The sequence below is a fragment of the Manacus candei genome, unplaced genomic scaffold (assembly GCF_025592945.1).
Source record: "Manacus candei isolate 608988 ecotype Guabito, Panama unplaced genomic scaffold, ASM2559294v1 h1tg000014l, whole genome shotgun sequence".
NCBI lineage: Eukaryota > Metazoa > Chordata > Aves > Passeriformes > Pipridae > Manacus > Manacus candei.
Window position 1 is genome coordinate 38,110,627 of NW_026138062.1, and position 19,744 is coordinate 38,130,370.

A 19,744-nucleotide genomic window follows, 5' to 3' on the forward strand; every position below is an offset into this window, starting at 1 on the left:
GCTGGCAGAAGCTTTTAAATGGCTAAGTATTAATACCTGGTTAGAGGGTCCTGTTTGTACTGGAGAGACAGTTTCATCAGCTGCGGTGGTGCTTTACGGTGGGAATAAATTATGGATGCTGCAAGAAAGAGTGTGCTTACATGGAGACACAGAAGATGCTAATAAAAGGTTTGTAGCTGTAATCTGAAGGCAGTGAAATGTTTGATCACTTTTGGTTCAAAGGTGTTTGGTGTTCTTGAATTCATCCTTATTATTTTCTAATATTTAAGTGTGATTCATCCGGGAAAAGAAATGCTGTTTAATTGTGTTTTCAGCATATGTGAATTATGTGTTTGTTGTTTAGTTGTCTTCTTATATAGTATTGATAAGAATAGTATAGAAGAAAATGGATTACACTGACATTAGACAACTTAGAGGTAGCCTGGGGAAGACAGGTGCCTCAGTGAAAATACTAATTCGCAGCAGATTTGAAGTCATGGATTTTTATTATTGTTGTCATAGTGATAGTTACATTTTACTTATAATCCTACATTTGGTTGTCATTAAAAAGATAACATATGTATAGAAGTGGAAAAGTATAAATTACAATTTCTTGCTTTCCATAGTGAGTAGTATTTTTCTAATGGTAAATATTTCTGAACTTGAACATTTATTTCACTTCTTCTGTTTATGAATAATAGACAATGTTTGCAAGTATGTGTGTATGCATGTGTGTACAAAATAATGTAAACATTGCCCAGTATCCCCAACTAAAAAAAGAAACTGAATTACTTTTTCCTAAAATTAAGCAACATTTCTCTAAAAGTAAGAAAAACTTAAATTTTGAAATGCTGAAAAAGCATTTCAGAAAAAATAACGAGGCAGTTTGGGAAGTGGAGGGATTAGCACAGGGAAAAGATTAAAATAACCTTGTCTGTGTAAGTTAACAGGGAGAAAAATAAAGCAGGATGCAATGGCCAGTTATTTCTGAAAGAACAGTGACAACAAAGACAGGCATAAATTTAGAATAGTGCCAGAGGTGCAAATGAAAATTTAATTTTTGCCTAGACTATCAGAAGACATTTCTAACTGACATTTCTAACTAACATGTCTACTTCATGTAGCTTCATTGCAAGGAGCAATTAAGGCAACACCAAGTGTCGGGAGTGGGGAGAGCTGTAGAGCAGCTTTACACAGTAAAGCTGAAGAAGAAAGCTTCTAACAAAGCTTTTACATTTTAGTTATGCATATGAGTAAAATTAAGGTAACTTGCTAAGCCACGGGATTTCATTGAACTTTGTTTGCAGGAAATCGTTGCAAAAACTCTGAAACGTAAGTTTCAATTCTTAATTTGTTGTAGAAGCATTAAAACATAGTCAACTTTATTTAAGATTAAAAAAGAGCTACATACATTTCTGAGTTCTGGTTCTGTAAACTTCATTCACAGGGGGAGTTTACCCAGTGAATTAATAGCTATTCTTATTCAGTGCTACAAGAAAAAATTAGGAACTTCAGATTCAGACTGTCTGGCCAGATCCTAAGCCCACTGAAGTCAACAGGCTTGTTTGGTTTCAGTTGGACCCCATGTCAGAGAGGAATCCTGGTTTTACAGTTCACAATTACAGAAGCAAAAACAAATTGCACCTTTCAACTGTTCTTCCCTGCCTGCAAGCACATTGCAAACAAATGACAAAGCACTTCAGGAGGAAAGGCTGGGCCACAAAGAACTTGCCAACAAGCCGGTTTATACTTGCTGTAGAAGCACAATAAAGTAGTCTACCTGAGCACAAGAAGGTTTTAAGAGCCTAAGAACAAGGTCATTCAAAAAAAGTTTGAGACAAACAGGACTGAGCAGAACCATCTTTCCCTATTTCACTTTCTCTCAAGAATTAACTTCCTGGGAAAAAAGAGTTCTGAGACAAGGAAGAACTGGCAATAAGCACAGGCTGAGCAACATTTCCTTCAGGGCTTTTGAAGGGACTGGGTTTGCTTAGTTGTAAAATAAAGTTCTGCAGACTCAAATAGACTCAGTGAAGTCAAGTCCTGTTCTTGTTTCTTTAGTTATTTTGTATTTGTATATCTGCAAGTCATCCCATAGAGCAGAGTACTTTTTATGTTCAGGATTTCTCATCTTGTTCTAACCACTGCATTACTCACAGACACTCTAGCCAGTTCTCTGCCAAGCCCTTGCAGTCTGATATACCTTAGGAAAGCAGACGAGCCTTCTACCATGTGTTAGAAATTGGTAAATAAAGGCTGGTTTTGGATGAGTAGCAGCAAATTCCAAAGTTCACACTAAAAACAATCTGCTGTCTGTCTCTCCTCCTTTGCAGGGGCAGTGCACAGCTCTACATGTGAGCAGGGTGAAATGGAAGAGAAAAACAATAGAATTGCAGATGCAAACCACTTACAGGTTTACAAGTACATAACTTCGGCTATGAGTAGTACCTACTATTGTTGTTTGGAAAAAGAAATTATACTATCTTATCATAATGCTGAATTGAAGCAACTACTTAATGGCTGTTGCAGCCATTCAGATGTCAGTAGGTTGAGTTCATTTTTGGCTGCACAGATATGATTTTTGCAAGCTGACAAAGCCAAAATGTACAGTACATTTTCCTAGTATTTTTTTAAGCAGGATTTTTTTGGGGGGACGCAGGGGAGGGAAGGATGAATTCTTCAGAGAGGAGGTTTTCTTCAGATGCTTCTCAGTAGTTGTTAAAATGCGAAACTGCTGGATATTTACTACCTGATAAAATTACATCACATTCCTTTTCAAAGCCAACATTTACATCCTCCTGCCTACAGATATGACAGTTCTGCTAGCCCACCCTCGAAAGTGGAAGAAATGGCAACGGTAAGCAGCTTATCAATTTATTCTCAGCAATGTTTTAACTACAGATTTTGCAAAAATCAGTCCCCTTGGTTTGCGCTGTTGATATAACACGTTTAAATAGTATTCTTGCAGTTCTTGTTTTAAATGCTGAGGACAATGTCTGTGTTGTGAAGTTGCTGAATGTAGTAGAATGAGCTTGCCCATTAATTCTACAAGTCCGAAGCTTTCATAGGTAAGCCCTGAGTCTAGCTCTGCCAGATTTAAGTTCTCTCATAATGACAGAATAATTACATGGATCATTTCCTAGGCAAAGACCCTCACATATCTTGACAATTGTAAGCAAACTACAAAATTCGCAATGAATAAATAGTCTAGTGTGCTTACTTCACATCACTGTACAAGGTTGAAAAAGAGTAGCTGATTTGGGCAGGCAGTAAGATAGAGCCTCTCCTGCAACATCTCCATGCACAGAGTTGCCATGTAAATGTAAATTTTGACAGTAGGAAATTACTTTTTGGATGAATGTTCCATTTTGTAAGCACAAGATAATTTTAATGATGAAACAACAAATTTATTTCTGATGTAATATGAGTGCGTGCTGTTGAAATAACAGATTTTCTTCCAAAGATAATGTTTTCTATTTGAATTACTTTATTACCCTATATTACTAACATGTCTTTCTTCCTTTTCACTTGAGTGGTATACCAGCAGAGGGGACTAAGAAGGTATATAGTATATAATCAAAGGCACAGAGGAGGTAAACTGGCCACCTCCCTTCTCTCATATTTCAAAAACAAAGGGATAATCTATAATAATATATGACTGAACAAAGATCTTATCAGATAATCCTGCCTCTTATATAAACATATTATATAAAGCTATATTATAGCTAGACAAGTAAAATATTATGAATATTGAGAACAAAAACATAGCGAGGTGGGGGTTTTTTTAAAAAAAGAGGAAGAGTCTCAACTGAAATAGATCAGCAGTTCAGCAGCTGTCTGCACGTCTACCATCTGAAACCTTAGCTGAGAGAAATATGGGTGGGATAGAACCTCTCCAGTTTAACACATAAACTAAACACAGATGGGGAATAGGATGACATTTTCCCCACTTTTAACACTAAGTGCTGTCTTGCAATAAGAAAATTGGCTGTAGTGTTAAATTATTAAATCTCTGTTAGGAGGTCAGCGCATGAATTTCAAAATATGCTGGTCAAGGAAGAATGGATTGAGAAAAACTAAATTAAGAGATGCAATTCATTAAAAAGATACAATGCAATAAAGATGCATATGGATAAAATAAGTAAACTATGCCCTTATTAGAAGGCCATTATAACTCATGTATCCAAAATAAGCTACAGTATGAGGACAAAATGAGTAATTCTCCTTATTACATGTGTGAAAGTCTCTAAAATGCATGCAACTTTACAATCCTCAGTTGTGTATTTTAATAATATAGTATTTAAAAGATCCAGAAAGAGTTTGCTGATCTCTGGGACTTGTGACACGATTTGTCATGTGATGTGAAACGTGATCTGAACCCACATGTTGAACTAAAAACATGTTAACTTATAATTTTTAACAGGCTGAAATGTGTAATTCCCCAATGTCAACTGAAATGAGTGGTCATTCTTTTGATACAAACCAAATTGAAATGATGGAGAAAAGTACACAGGAATGGAATGATCAGCTAGAGAAGGAGTTTTTCAGTGGTAAGTGTGTGTCCTTATTTTGTTCTGATACTGTGGTGACTGGTTTCAGAGAATTTTCTGCAAAAGTATGGGCTGTAAAGATACAACTCATTACTTTCTAGCAGAGTGGCTACTTTTTGCTGTCTTTGTTTGACAGCAGAATGGTTACTCTGACATTGACTTCAAGATGTGTCACTGATCATTCTTAGACTGCATTTTATCTCATACTGATATGATTCAGAAGAAACACATGTAAAAGTGTACAGTTCTACTCTGCTGTTTCTCAGGAGCCCATATTGCATCCTTTAGAGGCAGACATATGATTATATGAGAAGAATTTCATCCCAGTTTCCTGCATGCATAATTTTGATAATAGTGAATTATTGGGCCTGGTTTTATAAATTGTGAAGCCTCAAACCACAGAAGCAAGAGGCATTGTGGCATTCAGTTAGTTTTCTGGGATCCTTATAGTCAAGTGGTTCTTTTCTGTGGTTTTTTTTCCTCACACTGGGAAGGGAGGCAAGATCAGACTCAGCCTATTAGAGTACGGAGGTGTTTTTCCATAAACTTTCCAGATTTTCTTAGATCTATACAAAGAAATGTCCTTGAATATTATTTTCTACCACCCAAAACTACAAAAGATCACAGATTGAAAGCGTGATTGGGAAGTAGTGAGTGAGTCGGCAGTGCTGGAAGAAGAGAGCACTGCATGGTGGACAGTAGTTCTGAAACTCAGCCTGTCACCTCTTGGTGTGTCTGTCATAGCTTGGCTGATGTCCTCCAAATGGAAGACTCAGAAACAACACACCTTTTGCCTTGTTCTAAGCTGAGTTTCTCGGGAGCCATCTCTTTTGCGTGCTGAAGAAAAACTTAGAAAAATGGAAAATTTTAGTACCTTGGGATCACCTTTTATTCTAACTATACATACCTAGCAATGCTTTCTTAATGATTCTGTACTATTAGCACAGATCTGTAATGACCGATCAGTCAGTCTTGCTTATTTAAGTGGATTAGGAAATTCTGTAACAAAACAGTCATATGTGTGTTATTTTCAAAATACAAAATGAATACAATTAGCAAAGGCATAATTGGTTTTGACAATAAAAATACTTTAATATATTGCTGTCAGTCTTCTGAATAAATATTTTGGTTAATTGAGCTCTATAGTGTTTAATTTTAGGTCATGAGGTTGTCTGTCTATGTATGTAAATACATATTTGTTGCTAGATTGAATCACAGGTTCCTAACTATCTAATTACCCTTTTTTTATCCAGAAAATGCTATTTTCAGTGCTCATTTTCAATTAAGAAACTACAATTCAGCACAGAACTTTTATGAATTAAACAAACGGTGGACATGCCAGACTACTGAATATGCTTGTTTGGTGCTTTGCAGGGTTCTTTGTTTTCTTACAGTTACATCATAACTGTGGTTTATGAGCACATAGAAAGGTCCATGTTTGCCTAGTAAATTCTTTTCAGGGATTTTTTTGGTTATAAACTAGATTTGGAAAGTTTACATACACACACATACACATATATATAGCACATGAGTAAGAATTCAAATTGTTTTGTTTTTCTTTTAAGTAGCATAAAGACTAACAATTACATAAAGAGCAGTTTTAAGATCAGTCATAGAGGAGAGCATTTTTTTACTTGTAATCATAATGGGTGACTGCTGAAAGGTCGTAAAGAAGAAGAATGTGTGGGTTGGGAAGGGTTTTGAATGCTGAGAAGCTGACTCCTTTTAAAACCAGTTCTGATAATTAATGTAGTACCTGAAACTTTTTAACATAAATAGTCAGAAGATTATTAAAGAAAACAGAACCAAGTATCTTTTTTTCCCTGTGCAGTTCTAAATGATCTGGATGACCAGCTGGCCCAGGAACAAGTCCAGGACCCATTGGACAGGACAGTTTCTACTAGCAGTGCATCAAATGTCCAATCCAGTGCATTCCCTACTTCAAAGACACAGATTGCTAGTAGGGGGCAACAGAGAAATGACTGGAGTGACATGCCTAGCACATTTTTCCCAGATGGACTGAGAACACTAAGGGCCAAAGATGAACACAAGATTTTCATCAGACCAAGGAAATTACACAGTGCATATATAAATTGGCACCAGACAGCCTTTCAAGAAGATTGCAAATGTGGTGATCCAGTCGATGGGAATTCTCATCTGCGCCACAGAAGGCTGTCTGCCGTTTCTTTCGGAAGGTCTTCAGAAGGTAGCTTATATCCCCCTTCTGTAACACAGAACAGCGGATTTAGGCACAAGAGTTGTATGAACAGGGATACAGCTGGCAGAAGTTACTCTGTGTGTTCCCTTCGGAGATGTTCATCATCAGTATCTTCTGACCAGCTATCAGCATCTAGTTTACAGCATCCACTGGCAAGGGAAAGCAAGAATGGTTTTGTACCAAGGTTTGGTCGGCAGAACCCAAAGAGAATTCCTCTGTCTTCTATTGTATGGAACAACACACCAGACTCGCCTGGACAAGCATCAGTTCCAGAAAAAATGTTTAGAACCCAGTCACTGATGGAGTTTCATGCTACAGACCGTGGTAGATATCCCAGCTCTTTGCAAGAAACAAAGAAATACACATGTTACCACTCAAAACACCACTACAGAAGATCTATTTCAAGCAGTAATTGCTTTAGTAGAGTTGGCTGTCCGGACGAAGCTACTTCTCCATTGCCCTTTGATAACTGGGAAAATTATCCTTTATATAAATCAGAAAATAATCTCTCTAGATCCTACTATAGAGATATCTCTTCTCATGGCAAGTTGTATGCAAACAAAAAAAGTTATTCTTATGGAAAAAAAGACAGCTATCCTTCCTGGGCTGATATTCCTCAGTGTTACAGTGATGAAACATTTCTTTCCCCTGAGGCCAACTTTGAAGTGTTTATGGCTAATTTAAATGAGCAGCAGTGGGCACATACAAAGAATGCCAAGTTTGGTTCGCAGCGCCTGGAGAACGATTTTCACATATACTCTCCAGAAAATACAAGTGTCAAACAGAGAACAAGAAGTGCAAACAGAACTTTCTCAGAATTCACTGAGGGCTGTCAGCCTTGGCTAAGTTGTAACTCTTCAGTTTCTTCATCTAGTATCAGAACTGATGAGTCAGTTTTTTCTAATTCAAAGGACCGAACAAAACCTGCAGGACTGAACAGGAATTCAGCTGTCGTTACCCAAAGGAGTACTAAGGCAGACTTTACACGACTAGAAAAGGCTGAAGATATGAAAGGGGCAGATGAAGACATGCCATTACAGTCAGTTCCTCTACAAGCAGATACAAGCTATATCAGCGCCCAGAGTTTTTCCTCTAACAGCCCTGCTTCTGCCATGTGGCAAAGAGATGTATCTCTCTTTAACACAATGACATCAAAGAGACAAACCCAAGTCACTGCTAGAGGAGATACTGCAAAAATTTATACATCAAATGGTGATAAAAGAAATGTACAAATGAAGGAAAATGATTGCCCACCCAACAGTGTGTTCAGTCAGCCTCCCTGTATTTTGCTAGCTGATGAGAGCAGGAAGGAACCTTTTCTTCCAAGTCAGAAAGAATGGGAACATAATCTGAATTATGCAGCACAAAGAGAGAGCATCAAACAGGATAATTGGAGTGCAGAAGCCATTAACCAAGCCACTCCAAAGAGACAGTCCTCAGTGCTGAATGTTGCTTCTGCACCATCCACTGAAAAGTTAGCAAACTGTCAAGGCAGGTTGTCCTGTCCTCCTGGATGCTCATCTAGCTGCTCTCAAAGCTCTCCACAAGCACCAAGTAGCTCTTCAGTAAATTGCACAGTTACTGACTTTCAAGCAGAAGGGGAAAATACAGCTCAAATGAGCAGAATAGGTGTTACCAAATGGATTTCACAGAAAACATTGCAAAATGCAAGCACTTTAGGTACTAAGGACTGTAATGGACAATTCACTACTAGTTCTCCACAAAATGGAAATTCTGAAAATATTTATATGCATAGCTTTGATGGAGATCCCAATACCTCTGAAAATAGTTTAAGTTATTTTTGCCTTGAAAAAGGAAGTGGAAAAATAAGGAGTAATTCACCTCGTATTGAAAGGCTTTACAAGAAAGACAGCTTGCTGAGACATAGCAGTAGCTGCAGTATTACTGGCTCCCCTGGTAGAAACAGCTCCAAATCTTCTGACCCTCTTGTTATTTATTATACCTTGCCTAGAAAATCAGCTAGCATTGCTGGTAGTATTATGTCAGATATGCCCATCTCTTTACCTAGGGAAAGTAGAACAACATGCGATTGTTTAAAATCTGAAACTCTGCATAGAGCTGACGCCTTTTATTCTAATCAAAGAGATGTGTCTTGTTTAGACTCAAAACGTTCTTTTTCAACATCAGCATCATTAAATGCTGGTAGAAGTAACAAAAATTGCCCCAGTCCTTTAACCAAAAGTATTGATTCAGTAAGTAGTAGTACATCAGTTGATCTGACAGACAGATGTAAACATCTAAGCAGAAGAGAATCCTCCGTGTTTTCAGATTATAAGGAGGGGGGAAATTTTTTGCAGAAATATAAAACCACAAGCACATTTACAGTTTGTGTTGATGAAGATCATGTCAAGTATCATGAACTAGTTTCAATTTATTACACATTACCACGGAGGCATTCAAGAACATTTTGTAGCCTCTTTAGGGATAATACAGAGGATGCAGATTTACCTTGTCCCAAAGAAAATGCTCAGTCACCAAGAATACAAAACAAGAAAAATGAAGATCATGTGAGTTTAGCAAATGGTTTTTTCCCCACTACTTCAGAAAAAGAAGAGCCTTCATATTCTTCAGACCAAGTATCTTCAGCTCTGGTCACACCTCAGAACTTAAGAACTGCTGTTGATAGTGAAGAAGAGAATTCGCACTTATCCCCTAGCTTCGAGAAGTCAGTGAGTATGGTACATAGCAGGAAAGATAATTCAGCAGATCTTTTATTAGCAGAAAATGTGCTTTCTGACATGGTGACAAAAGAAATTTCTCTTAGTTGTCCACAATCCACTGCAATAGTGGCTAAGTCCAGTAAGGCCATTTCTGATGCTTCAGGCAGCCAAAATGCAGAAATATGTCTAAAAGAAAAGAAGAAAATTTTACAAAAAGCCACACCACTAATGTCCACTTTATCAACCCCTCCCAAGCCAGGCAGATGTTTAGAGAATCCTATGTATTCTACTTCAACAAATAAAAATATTATACAGAAGGGAAACTCTGAAAGCTGCTGTCAGCCTCCTAAAGTGAATACCAAGAAAAATCTGAACAGTTTACTCCTCCGCTCAGGAGAGAAGAGTTCTCTTGGAAGGAGTGGTAAGACAGACCATGCTCCTGTGGAAGACATATACAGGGATAGTACCCAAGTCAAACAGAGAGTAAATTTCCTACACCAAACCACCCCTCTGTATAATAATAAATGCAGTGGACTGCAATTAAGGGCTGACAGTTCAAGAAAAAATGCAAATTATTTAAACTCTTGTAGCAAAGTGCTTTCAGAGTCTCAGAGCAAAACATCTGAGGTAAGCACAGCTTCCAGGGCTGATCCGTTACTTCAGCTAGACAAAGTGGTTGCCACAGATACCGATGAGGTTAAGAATTCAAAAATTAAAAAAGGGCAAAACTCACAGAGTATTCAGACGGATAAAGTTTATAGTGGTTTGCAGGAATCAGAGAGGCACAGTGAAGGCCGCCTGAACATTAAAGATAAAGTCTTCAGGGTTACACAAGATCAGAAGTTAACACAGAGTACAGAAGATGAGAACAAGCTTCTCTCTGATTTCACACGAGACAAAGTCAAAGATATAGAAAAAAGGAAAAACAGACCATCAATTAAAAATAAACTGGCAGCTGTTTACAAAACAAGTCGAAAATTTTCAAGTAAAAATTTACCTCCCAAACCACACATAAGTAACATTTTTTCACAGAACAATGGAAATGCCATTTCTTTGGAGGTCAACATGTCCCTTGACTCGATTTCAACAGATTCCCATCAGCCATTCTTGCAGTTGGACAATGAAAATCAGAATCACAGTCTGGACCCTGATAAGAATACACCAAGACCAAGAACAGCTGAGAATAAGACTGAAAATCATAATGATCCTTCTTTGGTTGTTACTAACACCAGCCGGAGGTCTTTTACAAGCTCATACACCCAGAAGGAAGCCATCAGTCCCAAAAAAACTACTGTGAAAGTGGAAAACAGGCCAAGACTCACAAGTCTATTTCCAGATAAAGCAGTCACCACAAGAAATAAGAACTCCCTAACACTTGATCTCAGGTTAGAAAGCAAAAGCCAGCCCATCTGTCCCAGTGCTGTTACATCAGACCCACAGGATGATGAGAAAGAAAGAGCTAGCAGTCGTGCCTGCACTCCGCCCTTACCAGTTTTAACTGACACAAACTCAAACACCCCTGCAAATAGCTGCTTGCAGGCAGACACATGCCAAGAGCAAAACTTGACTTCCAAGACAGCACTTGGTCAAAATACCTCTCAGTCTGCTAGCTTAGAAAATGCTAACCTCAACAGCTATCAGTTGCACAGAAGTCATGCAAAAAGTCAGCGTGAGCGTCACCTTTCTGAGAGTATTTGTGCTCGAGATTCCCTTGAGATCTCTGCCTCAGGAAGCAATATTCTACCAAAAGATGGCATACATGGGAAGAGATTTAAATCTTACTCAGAGCTGTTGTCGTGTGACGAAAATGAAAACTGGGCATCAGATAATGAAAAATATTACAGCACTAGAAATTTGATGTATCCATCTGTTGAATTTGGTATATTTGGCAAAGAACAACAGTTGGCTTTCCTGGAAAACATCAAGAAGTCACTCACAGAGGGGCGATTATGGAGACCTTGTCTTCTTAATAACCCTGGTGCTTTCAGAGATAGAGAGACCTCTTCTACAAACAGGGCTGAGCTTTTGAGCTCAAGTTCTGCTGGGAGCAAAATGTCATCGGCTGCTTCACTGCCCCGAGAGCTGACTGATATCTATGGGGAAGACCCAGCCGCTTATTCGGACTCAGACAGTGATACCACCACCGATGATGAATACTACCTAGATGAGGTAGATAAGGAATCAGAGTTGTGAAGGGATCATGGTACTAAGACGGCACAATAGCACGGTAGTTTCTGGGCAGGCAAAAACATGTCAAATACTTTGAGCCCATTCTTGTGCTGCTCTAAATTGGTACAACTTTATTAGTTTCAAAGAAGTTAGTATGTTACATTTCCCGAGCATTTGACTTTTGTATTAAACATGTGGCTTCACTGTTGCTGTTTCTCCTAGGAGGGAAAAAGAATGTTTAAAAATCCCTTCCCAAAATAATAGAAGGTAAACAGCTGTGGAGCTTTGGGCAGTATAAGTCCAGAGATGGCTTTCCTCTGAGTCAGCAAGCAGTGGTTAGGCTCCTGCCAGCTACACAGTGCTGGAATGGATAAATTCTAGTTTGAGCTACTTTTTCTTACAAAACTTAAAACCAAGAAGTTGCTTTGCTGATAAATTGCTGTTTCTCTGATTTTCCTCCTTTATCAGATCAAGCAGGATAATGCTAATCCATCCCACTGAACAAACACTCTCACAAAATGAAACCTGTTAAAATTTTTACAGTGTATCCTGGGAAGCATAGCAGCAATGTCCCCCGTGTCATTTGTTCTGCTGTGCAGTCGAGGTGGATTCCACACCGGGACTTTTCAGCATTACAAGAGCAGTGAGAAATTTGAGTTGCAGAATTGCTGCCAGTGCAGGAGAAACAGCTCAGCACTGAAAAACTCACTGAAATTCCTGAGGATGTTAACAAACACAACTGAGCATGAAAATCTGCTTTCCAGACACAGGAGATTCATCACTGGCACAGCTTTGGTTACAGTTGACATGATTGGCCAGATTTCTGCCTTTGACTTAGATTAATTTGGATTAATAGTCCAACACTTTAAACCATTCAAAATGTAAAAAGATTTACCCTGTCTATTTCCTATACTAACCTCATGGGTTGAAACCTAATTTGTCCTAGTAATGGGAAGACAGCCATAACCAAAACAACTTGTGAGGTCCCAGGGTTCTCCAGCTGCCTCTGCTTGGCTGGTCTGGGGATGAGGCACCTGCAGCCACTGGGGTCCTTCAGGGAAGCACCAGCGGGCATGGCCCAAGAGAGCACTTGGCTGGGGCACAACTGGGCCATACAGACTGGTAGCCTTTTACCTACAAAGTAAATGAAACCAGTAAGAAATGCTCTTTGCCTTTTGCTAAGTTACCATCCCTTTTTGATATTTTTCAACTGTTTCTGCTGTGATCATGGTACTCTTCATCCTCCAAACTGAATGGATGTAAACATTTTCCTGTGGCTCTTCTTAAGACACACTAATAATGTAGTACTATTACTCAGTAGCCAGAACTTGTCCCTGGCCATTAAATTTCTAACTGAACTTTGATCTATTTTTATGAAAAATCAGAAGTGTCTCATCAAACCAGAAGATAGTATTTTTAAATACTTATAAATTTACTTCTACTTTATTTCTAATTTCACATAGGGTCTCAAATGATGATCCATATTTTTATACACTTTTTCATTCAATAAAATATCCGTAGGAGAGACATAATTATATTTTTGTAACTGGAAGGACAGTATACTGGAATTTTAAAATAATGTATTTTACACAAAACAAGCAATACTTGTATCACTGACTACTCCACAAGAAACTAAAAGATGAAAATATATAGTAGGTAACAGGTATCATTTTTTTATATTGTAAACTTCGTTAAAGAAGTGGGTGTATAGTTCAAATCTGTACTGATATATAAGTAGCATTACTTTATGCTGGGGTAATTTGTCTTTTGTTGTACATAGAAGGACAATAATATAAACTATGTATTTATAGTCATAATTTATCTCTATGACATGCCTGTTTCAGAAGGAAGCAAGAGTATGCTGACATAAGTAATGCTGGAAGGAAATGGGTACTGGACCCAGTATACTGGACTGTATAATTGCAGTTTTGTAAAATGTGGTATTCTAAGGAGAAATTATGTTTTTCTGTAAATGGCTCTATTTTCTATGTACAGGATTCTGTAGAGTATGACAATAAAACCAGCTGAGTATCTCTGCAGAATTTCTGCTGCTGTATATTTCTGCAAAATACATTAATCCAAAATGCCTACATAAGGTAAAGAATAATAAAAGAAATGTTTACAAGAGAAGTAAATGGTCATACAGTTTTTCTTGACTAGAGGTGGATGGTTTAGAACATTTTTATTTGTAAATATTTTACAATCCAACAGTAGCTGGATTAAGTTCTCACCTTGCTGGCAAAAAATGAAATTTTTTTTCATTTGCTGCGTTGTGTATGTACAGGAAATCAAGTGGCTTGATTTAATGTAAGCTAGTAAAAACTGCTTTTGGTTGTAAATCAGTTGTGGAAGACTTCAGCCTGATGAGGATCTGCAAATTAGAATTTACACTGGATAACAGTATTCTGTTTTAACAGTCAATTGCATGAAAACATAGGGAGAAATACCCTTTGAATAGCAATCAGTTTCATTCAGTTTAGCAGAGCCAGATTTTGACACTGTCACTCTTCCAAGCTTTTTCTTTTGCAAAACTATATTCTATAAATATTCATAATTTATAGGATTTTCATATTTAAAACTATTCATTTGGAATAAATTCTGTATTCAAATGAAAAAATATTGTCACCGTATTTGTTTTTCATTTACTGTGAACGCCACAGACTATTTAAACAGTATCTTAGGATGGTTGCCATGGTGCTGATGGCCAACAATACCATGGTTTTTGAAGGGAGCAGCCAGCCAGCGTCCATCTTGCAGCTGTAGCCCATGGTCACATCAGCTGCATGGCTCAGTCCTGCCTCCTGCAGAGGCAGAATGGGCTGCCTTCTCCTGTTCCGCCAGCTGATGAATCTCCAGCACACAAATAGTTTTCCATCAGTGGTAGAATCTTTACAGTAGACATATTAAGTCCTTAGAGAGCCATATGCCTACAACTTACCTTCAGGAGCTAATACTCCATGTAGGGGCCAAGGGTAGTATTTGATGAGTAGTTTTACAAGGTGATAAGCTCCACGTGAAAATCCCTTCAGCTGTAATTAGGTCTGGGTGAAACCTGGCTGCCACGTGCCGTGTGATGGTGTGTGAGACTCGTTACAGTCTTTCAAGTTTAATTACTACAGCCAGCATATGTGGTACATGAGCTCAGTGACACAGGTCCCTCAGCCTGGTTTCAGAAGGAAACGTGGTTTATGAACTAAGGTGGTGTTTCTGTCTAGACCTCTGTCCACCTATTATGTCATGCATGTCCCCAGATGATCTTTGAGCTTTCTACCATCTTAATGACATTTGAGAGAAGGGACAGAAATCTCTTAGTTTCATCAAAGGGTAAGTCAGGGTGGGAGTGATCTCAAGAGGTCTCTGGTCCAACCTCCTGCTCACAGCAGATTGTCTTTGAGGTCAGGGCTGGCTGCCCAAGTCTTCATCCAGTTGAGGCTTGAAAATCTCTGAGGATGGAGACTGGACAACCTGTCTGGCTGTTATAGGACATGTTATGGACATGTTATAGGCTGACCATCTCTTCTTTCAACTCATTCCAGTTGTCTCTCATCCTTCTGCCCTGCTCTATCTCATGATCTCCCTGGGAGCACTGGGGGCTTCTGTAAGGCCCATCCCCTCATCGAAGATATCTCTTAACAGACTTAACAAGCCCAGATCTCCCAGCCCTTCCTCACAGGACAGGTGGTCCAGCCCCACCATTTCAGTGGCCTCCCCTGAATTTGATCCAGTTTACTGATGTCTTGTATTGAGGAGCCCAGAGCTGGATGCAGGATCTAGATGTGGTCTAACAAGTACTGAGTGGAGGGGGATAATGACTCCCCTTGACCTCTGTCTTTGCCCCTGTTCATGCAGCCCAGGCTGCTGTTGGCCGTTGTTGCTGCCAGGACTCACTGATGGCTGATGTCCCTCTCACTGCCCACTGGGACCCCCAGGGCCATTCCCTCAGAGCTGCTCCCAGCAACTGGTCCCAACCCATAGCAGCACAGGGGTGGCTCCTTCCCAGGGACAGGGGCCCAAAAGCACCAACCCTGACTCCTCCACTCCTTAGGGCTCTGTCTGCCATGGGCTCTGAGCCCATGGCTCAGGACACTATTTCAGCCCAGCTTGGAGCCATCAGTCCCTGCCCCACTGATGCTGTAGGTCATTGGTCTCCATCTCTCCACTGCCTGCCTGGCCAGCCATGGGCCCCACCAAACCTGGCCTCACCCAGGTTGACATCCCCAGGACCAGGCAGCTATGCCAGAGCTGTGTCTGACCCTAGTTCCCCTCACAGGGACTGATCCTGATCTGCAGATTGATGTCCCTGCCTGACCTCAGCCCTGCCCTGTCCACACAGCCTGCTGGCTGATGTGGCCTCTCAGCTGCCCCAGATACTATTTGTCACAAGCAGGGCAGGGTGATGTCCTGCTGGCAGCCATGCTGCTGTGCTCCTCAGTCTTACTCCCAGGAAGCAGACTGTCCTTGGTGTTCATTGGCACCCAAGTGCAGGACTCCTGTTGAATTTCATGTATCATTCCTTCACTCTGCCCTAGGCCCCTCAGGATGGCAGCCCTGCACTTGAGCAAACTGACTAGTCCCCCTGTTTGGCATTGTCTGCAAACCCAGTGATGGAGCTCTCCATCACTTCATTCCAGGCCAGGTCCCTGCAGTACTCCCATTGCCACCAGCTGCTGGGTAGTGACAACACATTAACCAGCCTTCTCAAGGCCCAAGCAACCATCCTGGTGTTTTTTTACCCATCTGGTTGTTTCCCATCCAGACTATAACTTGGATACAAGGGCGTTGTGGGAGCCAGTGACAGACAGTTATGCTAAATGCAAGGTAAATGACGTTCGCTGCTCTCTCCTCATAGAATCATAGAACAGTTTGGGTTGGAAGCAACCTTCAAGATCATCTAGTTCTAACCCCTCTGCCATGGGCAAGGAACATCTTTCACTAGACCAGGTTGCTCACAGCCCCATCCAACCTGGCTTTGAAATCAGGGTCGGGTCATCCACAACTTCTCTGGGCAACCTGTGCCAGTGCCTCACCTCTCCCATATTGAAGAATTTCTTCAAAACGTCTAATCTAAACCTACTCTCTTTCAGTTTGAAGCCATTACCCCTTGTCCTATCACTACATGTCCTTGCTGAAAGTCCCTCTCCAGCCTTCTTGTAGGCCCCCTTAGGTACTGGAATATGCTATAAGGTCTCCCTGGAGCCTTCTCTTCTTCAGGCTGAACAACCCCAACCCTCTGAGCCTGTCTTTGTAGGAGAGATGCTCCAGCCCTCTGATCATCTTTGTGGCCTCCTCTGGACCTGCCTTAACAGATTCACGTCCTTCCTGTGCTGAGGACCCCAGAGCTGGACGCAGCACTCCAGTTGGGGTCTAACCAGACTGAAGCAGAGGGGCAGAATAGCCTTCCTTGACCTACTGGCCCCAGGGTTTTGATGCAGCCCAGGATGTGATTGGCTTTCTGAGCTGTAAATGCACAATGCCAGCTCATGTCCAGCCTCTCATCCACCAATACCTCCAAGTCCTTCTCCACAGGGCTGCTCTCAATTCATTCCCCACCCTTCATCAAGCCGTTCATCTGCAGAACTAGATTATTGCCAAAGGCAATTAGGTCTGCCAGGCATGACTGGCCATTGGTCAATCCACACTGAGTGCTCCCAGTCCCTTCTCAAATGTGCTCCCAGCTGGTGCAGAAGGAGAGGAAAGCTGCCCTTGCTGATCCCTGCACTGACAGCCACAGCCGGTGCTGTACTTACCTGGCCAAGAAGCACGTACATAACTCCAGTTTAACACTACACAAGTTTTCTCTTGCCTGTTGGGAATATTACACTTGGTACACAGTGGAAATCTGTGGCTATCCAGAGGGAATTGAGGAGACTCAAGACAAAAGCAAGGAGGAAACCAGACTTGATAATTCCCCTTTCCAAGAACCTGTTTTTCATGATCTGTATGCACAGAGACTTGAAGTTCGTGTTATTCAAAAACAGGCAGCATTCATTTGTGCTCTCATTGCTTTGCATGTGAAAATCCAGGCTTGCCCAGAAGCTTGATTTAATTCTCCTACAGCCTTACAAGCCCTCCCATCTACTGACACACTGAAATACTTTCTAGTAGCAGCAAATGCTTCTGGTAAAAATGATAAAACAACCTAAGGAGACAAATCATTGGAGTTTTTTCCCTCTGTACTTGTATCCCAACATTTTAAATCCATGAAATTACTTTGTTGCTAAACTTTCTAGAGAATAATGCAGTAATCTCTCCTTCCCCATCACCAAACATTACTGCGCTAGGGAGGCCACCAGCAACATCTCCTCCACAGGCCTCGGAAGCACTTGAGCGTGGGTGCATGCCTGAGCTGTGCTGGGACAAGGCATGAGCTCGGCCTCCTCCTCGGGACAGGGAGCTGAGCCCAGGGGCAGGGAACAACATGCCAGTGCCTCCCAAGAGGGTCCCCGCTCTGTCCTTCACTTCAAATACAGTCACTGTGGGAAACCCTAGAAACAGCAAGGAGGAATTTTAAATTATGTCGGGGTGGGGGTGGGGGTGGTTGTCCTTTGACAGTAATCTCTGTAAATAAGCTGGCACGGGGAGTAATAATAAGTTTTAGAGAGAGATGATTTTTTTCCTTTTTAAATTCCAGACCGCCTGTTCAATTGCCAGCTGAATTGCATCCTAACCACAGGCAACGTGTTGTTTGAGGAGAAGATGACACACACGTACTAATCATCAGCCTTTCAGCCTGTCCTGCACAGCGCCCACAGTCAGGGAACGAAAACCTCTCGGGACAGGCAAGCGCTGGGCGCAGCGCAGCCGCCTGCAGACTAGCGGGTCCGAGTCCCGTTCCTGGCTCTCACACCGCCTTTTCTGCATTTTCCGTGGCTCGTGGAAAGCGCACGGCTCCGAACCCGGCCCGGCGCTCCCGCCGCCTGCTCCCCGCCCCGCGGGCCGCTCCCCGTGCGGGCCGGCTGAGCCCCGCAGCACACGGGTTCTGTCGGGGGAGGTTCTCGGCCCCCAAACTCCCTGGGCTGCATCGCGGGACGGCCCGTACGCGAGTCCTGCAGCTCGTCCCGGGCAGCGTGGGGGAGGCGGAGGAGGAAAGGCGGTGCCGGATTCAGGCGCCCGGGGACAGCCCGGCCCTTCCCGCGCCTCCCGCCGGCTCTGCCCGGCCCCGGCCGCGGCCCCGTCGGGCCGCCCCGCGGGGCGGGGAGCGGGAGCGGGGCCGCGCAGGTCCGGAGGAGGCCCTGGCCCCCCATTCCGAGCGGACGCGGCCAGGGCTTGGCGGCGGGGCTTGGCGGCCGAGGGCGATGTGGGCCCGCGGGTCGCCGCTGCTGGTGGCGCTGCTGGGCGCCGCGTGGCCGCTGCTGCGGGCGACGGAGCCGGCGGACCCCGTGAGCGCCGAGCGGAGCCTGGCGTGGGGCCCCGGGCTGGACGCGGGGCTCACCCTGCCCGTGCGGTACTTCTACATCCAGGCGGTCAGCGCGGCCGGACACAACTTCTCCCGCTCCCCGCCAGGTACCGTACGAGTGCTCGGGGGCGCGCAGGGGCGCAGGGTGGAGTCCCTGCCCGGGGCTGCGATTTCTCCGCAGGAGCAGGACGGAGCTGCCTTCGCCTTCCCCTCTTCCTTCCTTACCCACTTCGAGCGCTCGCTCTGCGGTCGCTGGGCCCGGGCTGCCCCCCGCGACCGGTCCCGCATCGCCCAGTGCGGGTCAAGACCTCTTCCTTCTTCTGGTGCAGCCCAGTGCCTCCTCCGCGGAGCTCTGCCTCTCACCCGTGGTCTCCTGTACACAGTGTGGGATTTACAGCAACGAACCAGCAAGCTACAAATAAACCAGTGCTCCTGGAGCTAGTGGATGTAAGATCACAGTACCCTGTTGGCAAGTGATAACGCAGTTATCTTTAACGGTACACGCACACCAGTTGCTTAAAATTTCTGTCTCGGTCAGCACGGCCCTCTGGGCTCCGTTATCCTACTGCTGCTCCATTAAGGAGTAATTTTCATCTGTTATTTACTCAGCACAAGCACACACCATCCCATGACACTTCTCCTGAGGGTGAGAATTGGGTTTGTTCTTGCAGGCCAGCCATATTCTGTCAGTCAGCTGCTTGCTGCTGCAAGTTAACTCCACACACTCTATATGAACAGTTTAAATTTAGAA

At 42.5% G+C, this 19,744-nt stretch overlaps 1 protein-coding gene across 10 annotated transcripts in view; it reads left to right on the forward strand.

Annotated features, from left to right (window-relative positions):
- LOC127467640 (protein O-glucosyltransferase 3-like) overlaps nucleotides 1-19,744 on the forward strand; it is a 62,441-nt gene that overhangs the window by 27,098 nt on the left and 15,599 nt on the right. Inside the window, exons 1-4 of one of the 10 annotated variants that reach the window (XM_051779794.1) lie at nucleotides 4-168; nucleotides 2,788-2,836; nucleotides 4,403-4,529; nucleotides 6,361-14,499. In XM_051779794.1, coding sequence (XP_051635754.1) covers nucleotides 116-168; nucleotides 2,788-2,836; nucleotides 4,403-4,529; nucleotides 6,361-11,621 — 5,490 coding nt within the window. In that variant the 5' untranslated portion in view covers nucleotides 4-115 and the 3' untranslated portion in view covers nucleotides 11,622-14,499. Of the gene's footprint in view, nucleotides 1-3; nucleotides 169-2,760; nucleotides 2,837-4,402; nucleotides 4,530-6,360; nucleotides 14,500-18,832; nucleotides 19,101-19,164; nucleotides 19,441-19,744 lie in introns of those variants that run through there. The other 9 variants (XM_051779793.1, XM_051779791.1, XM_051779792.1 and 6 more) reach the window with 9 other exon arrangements.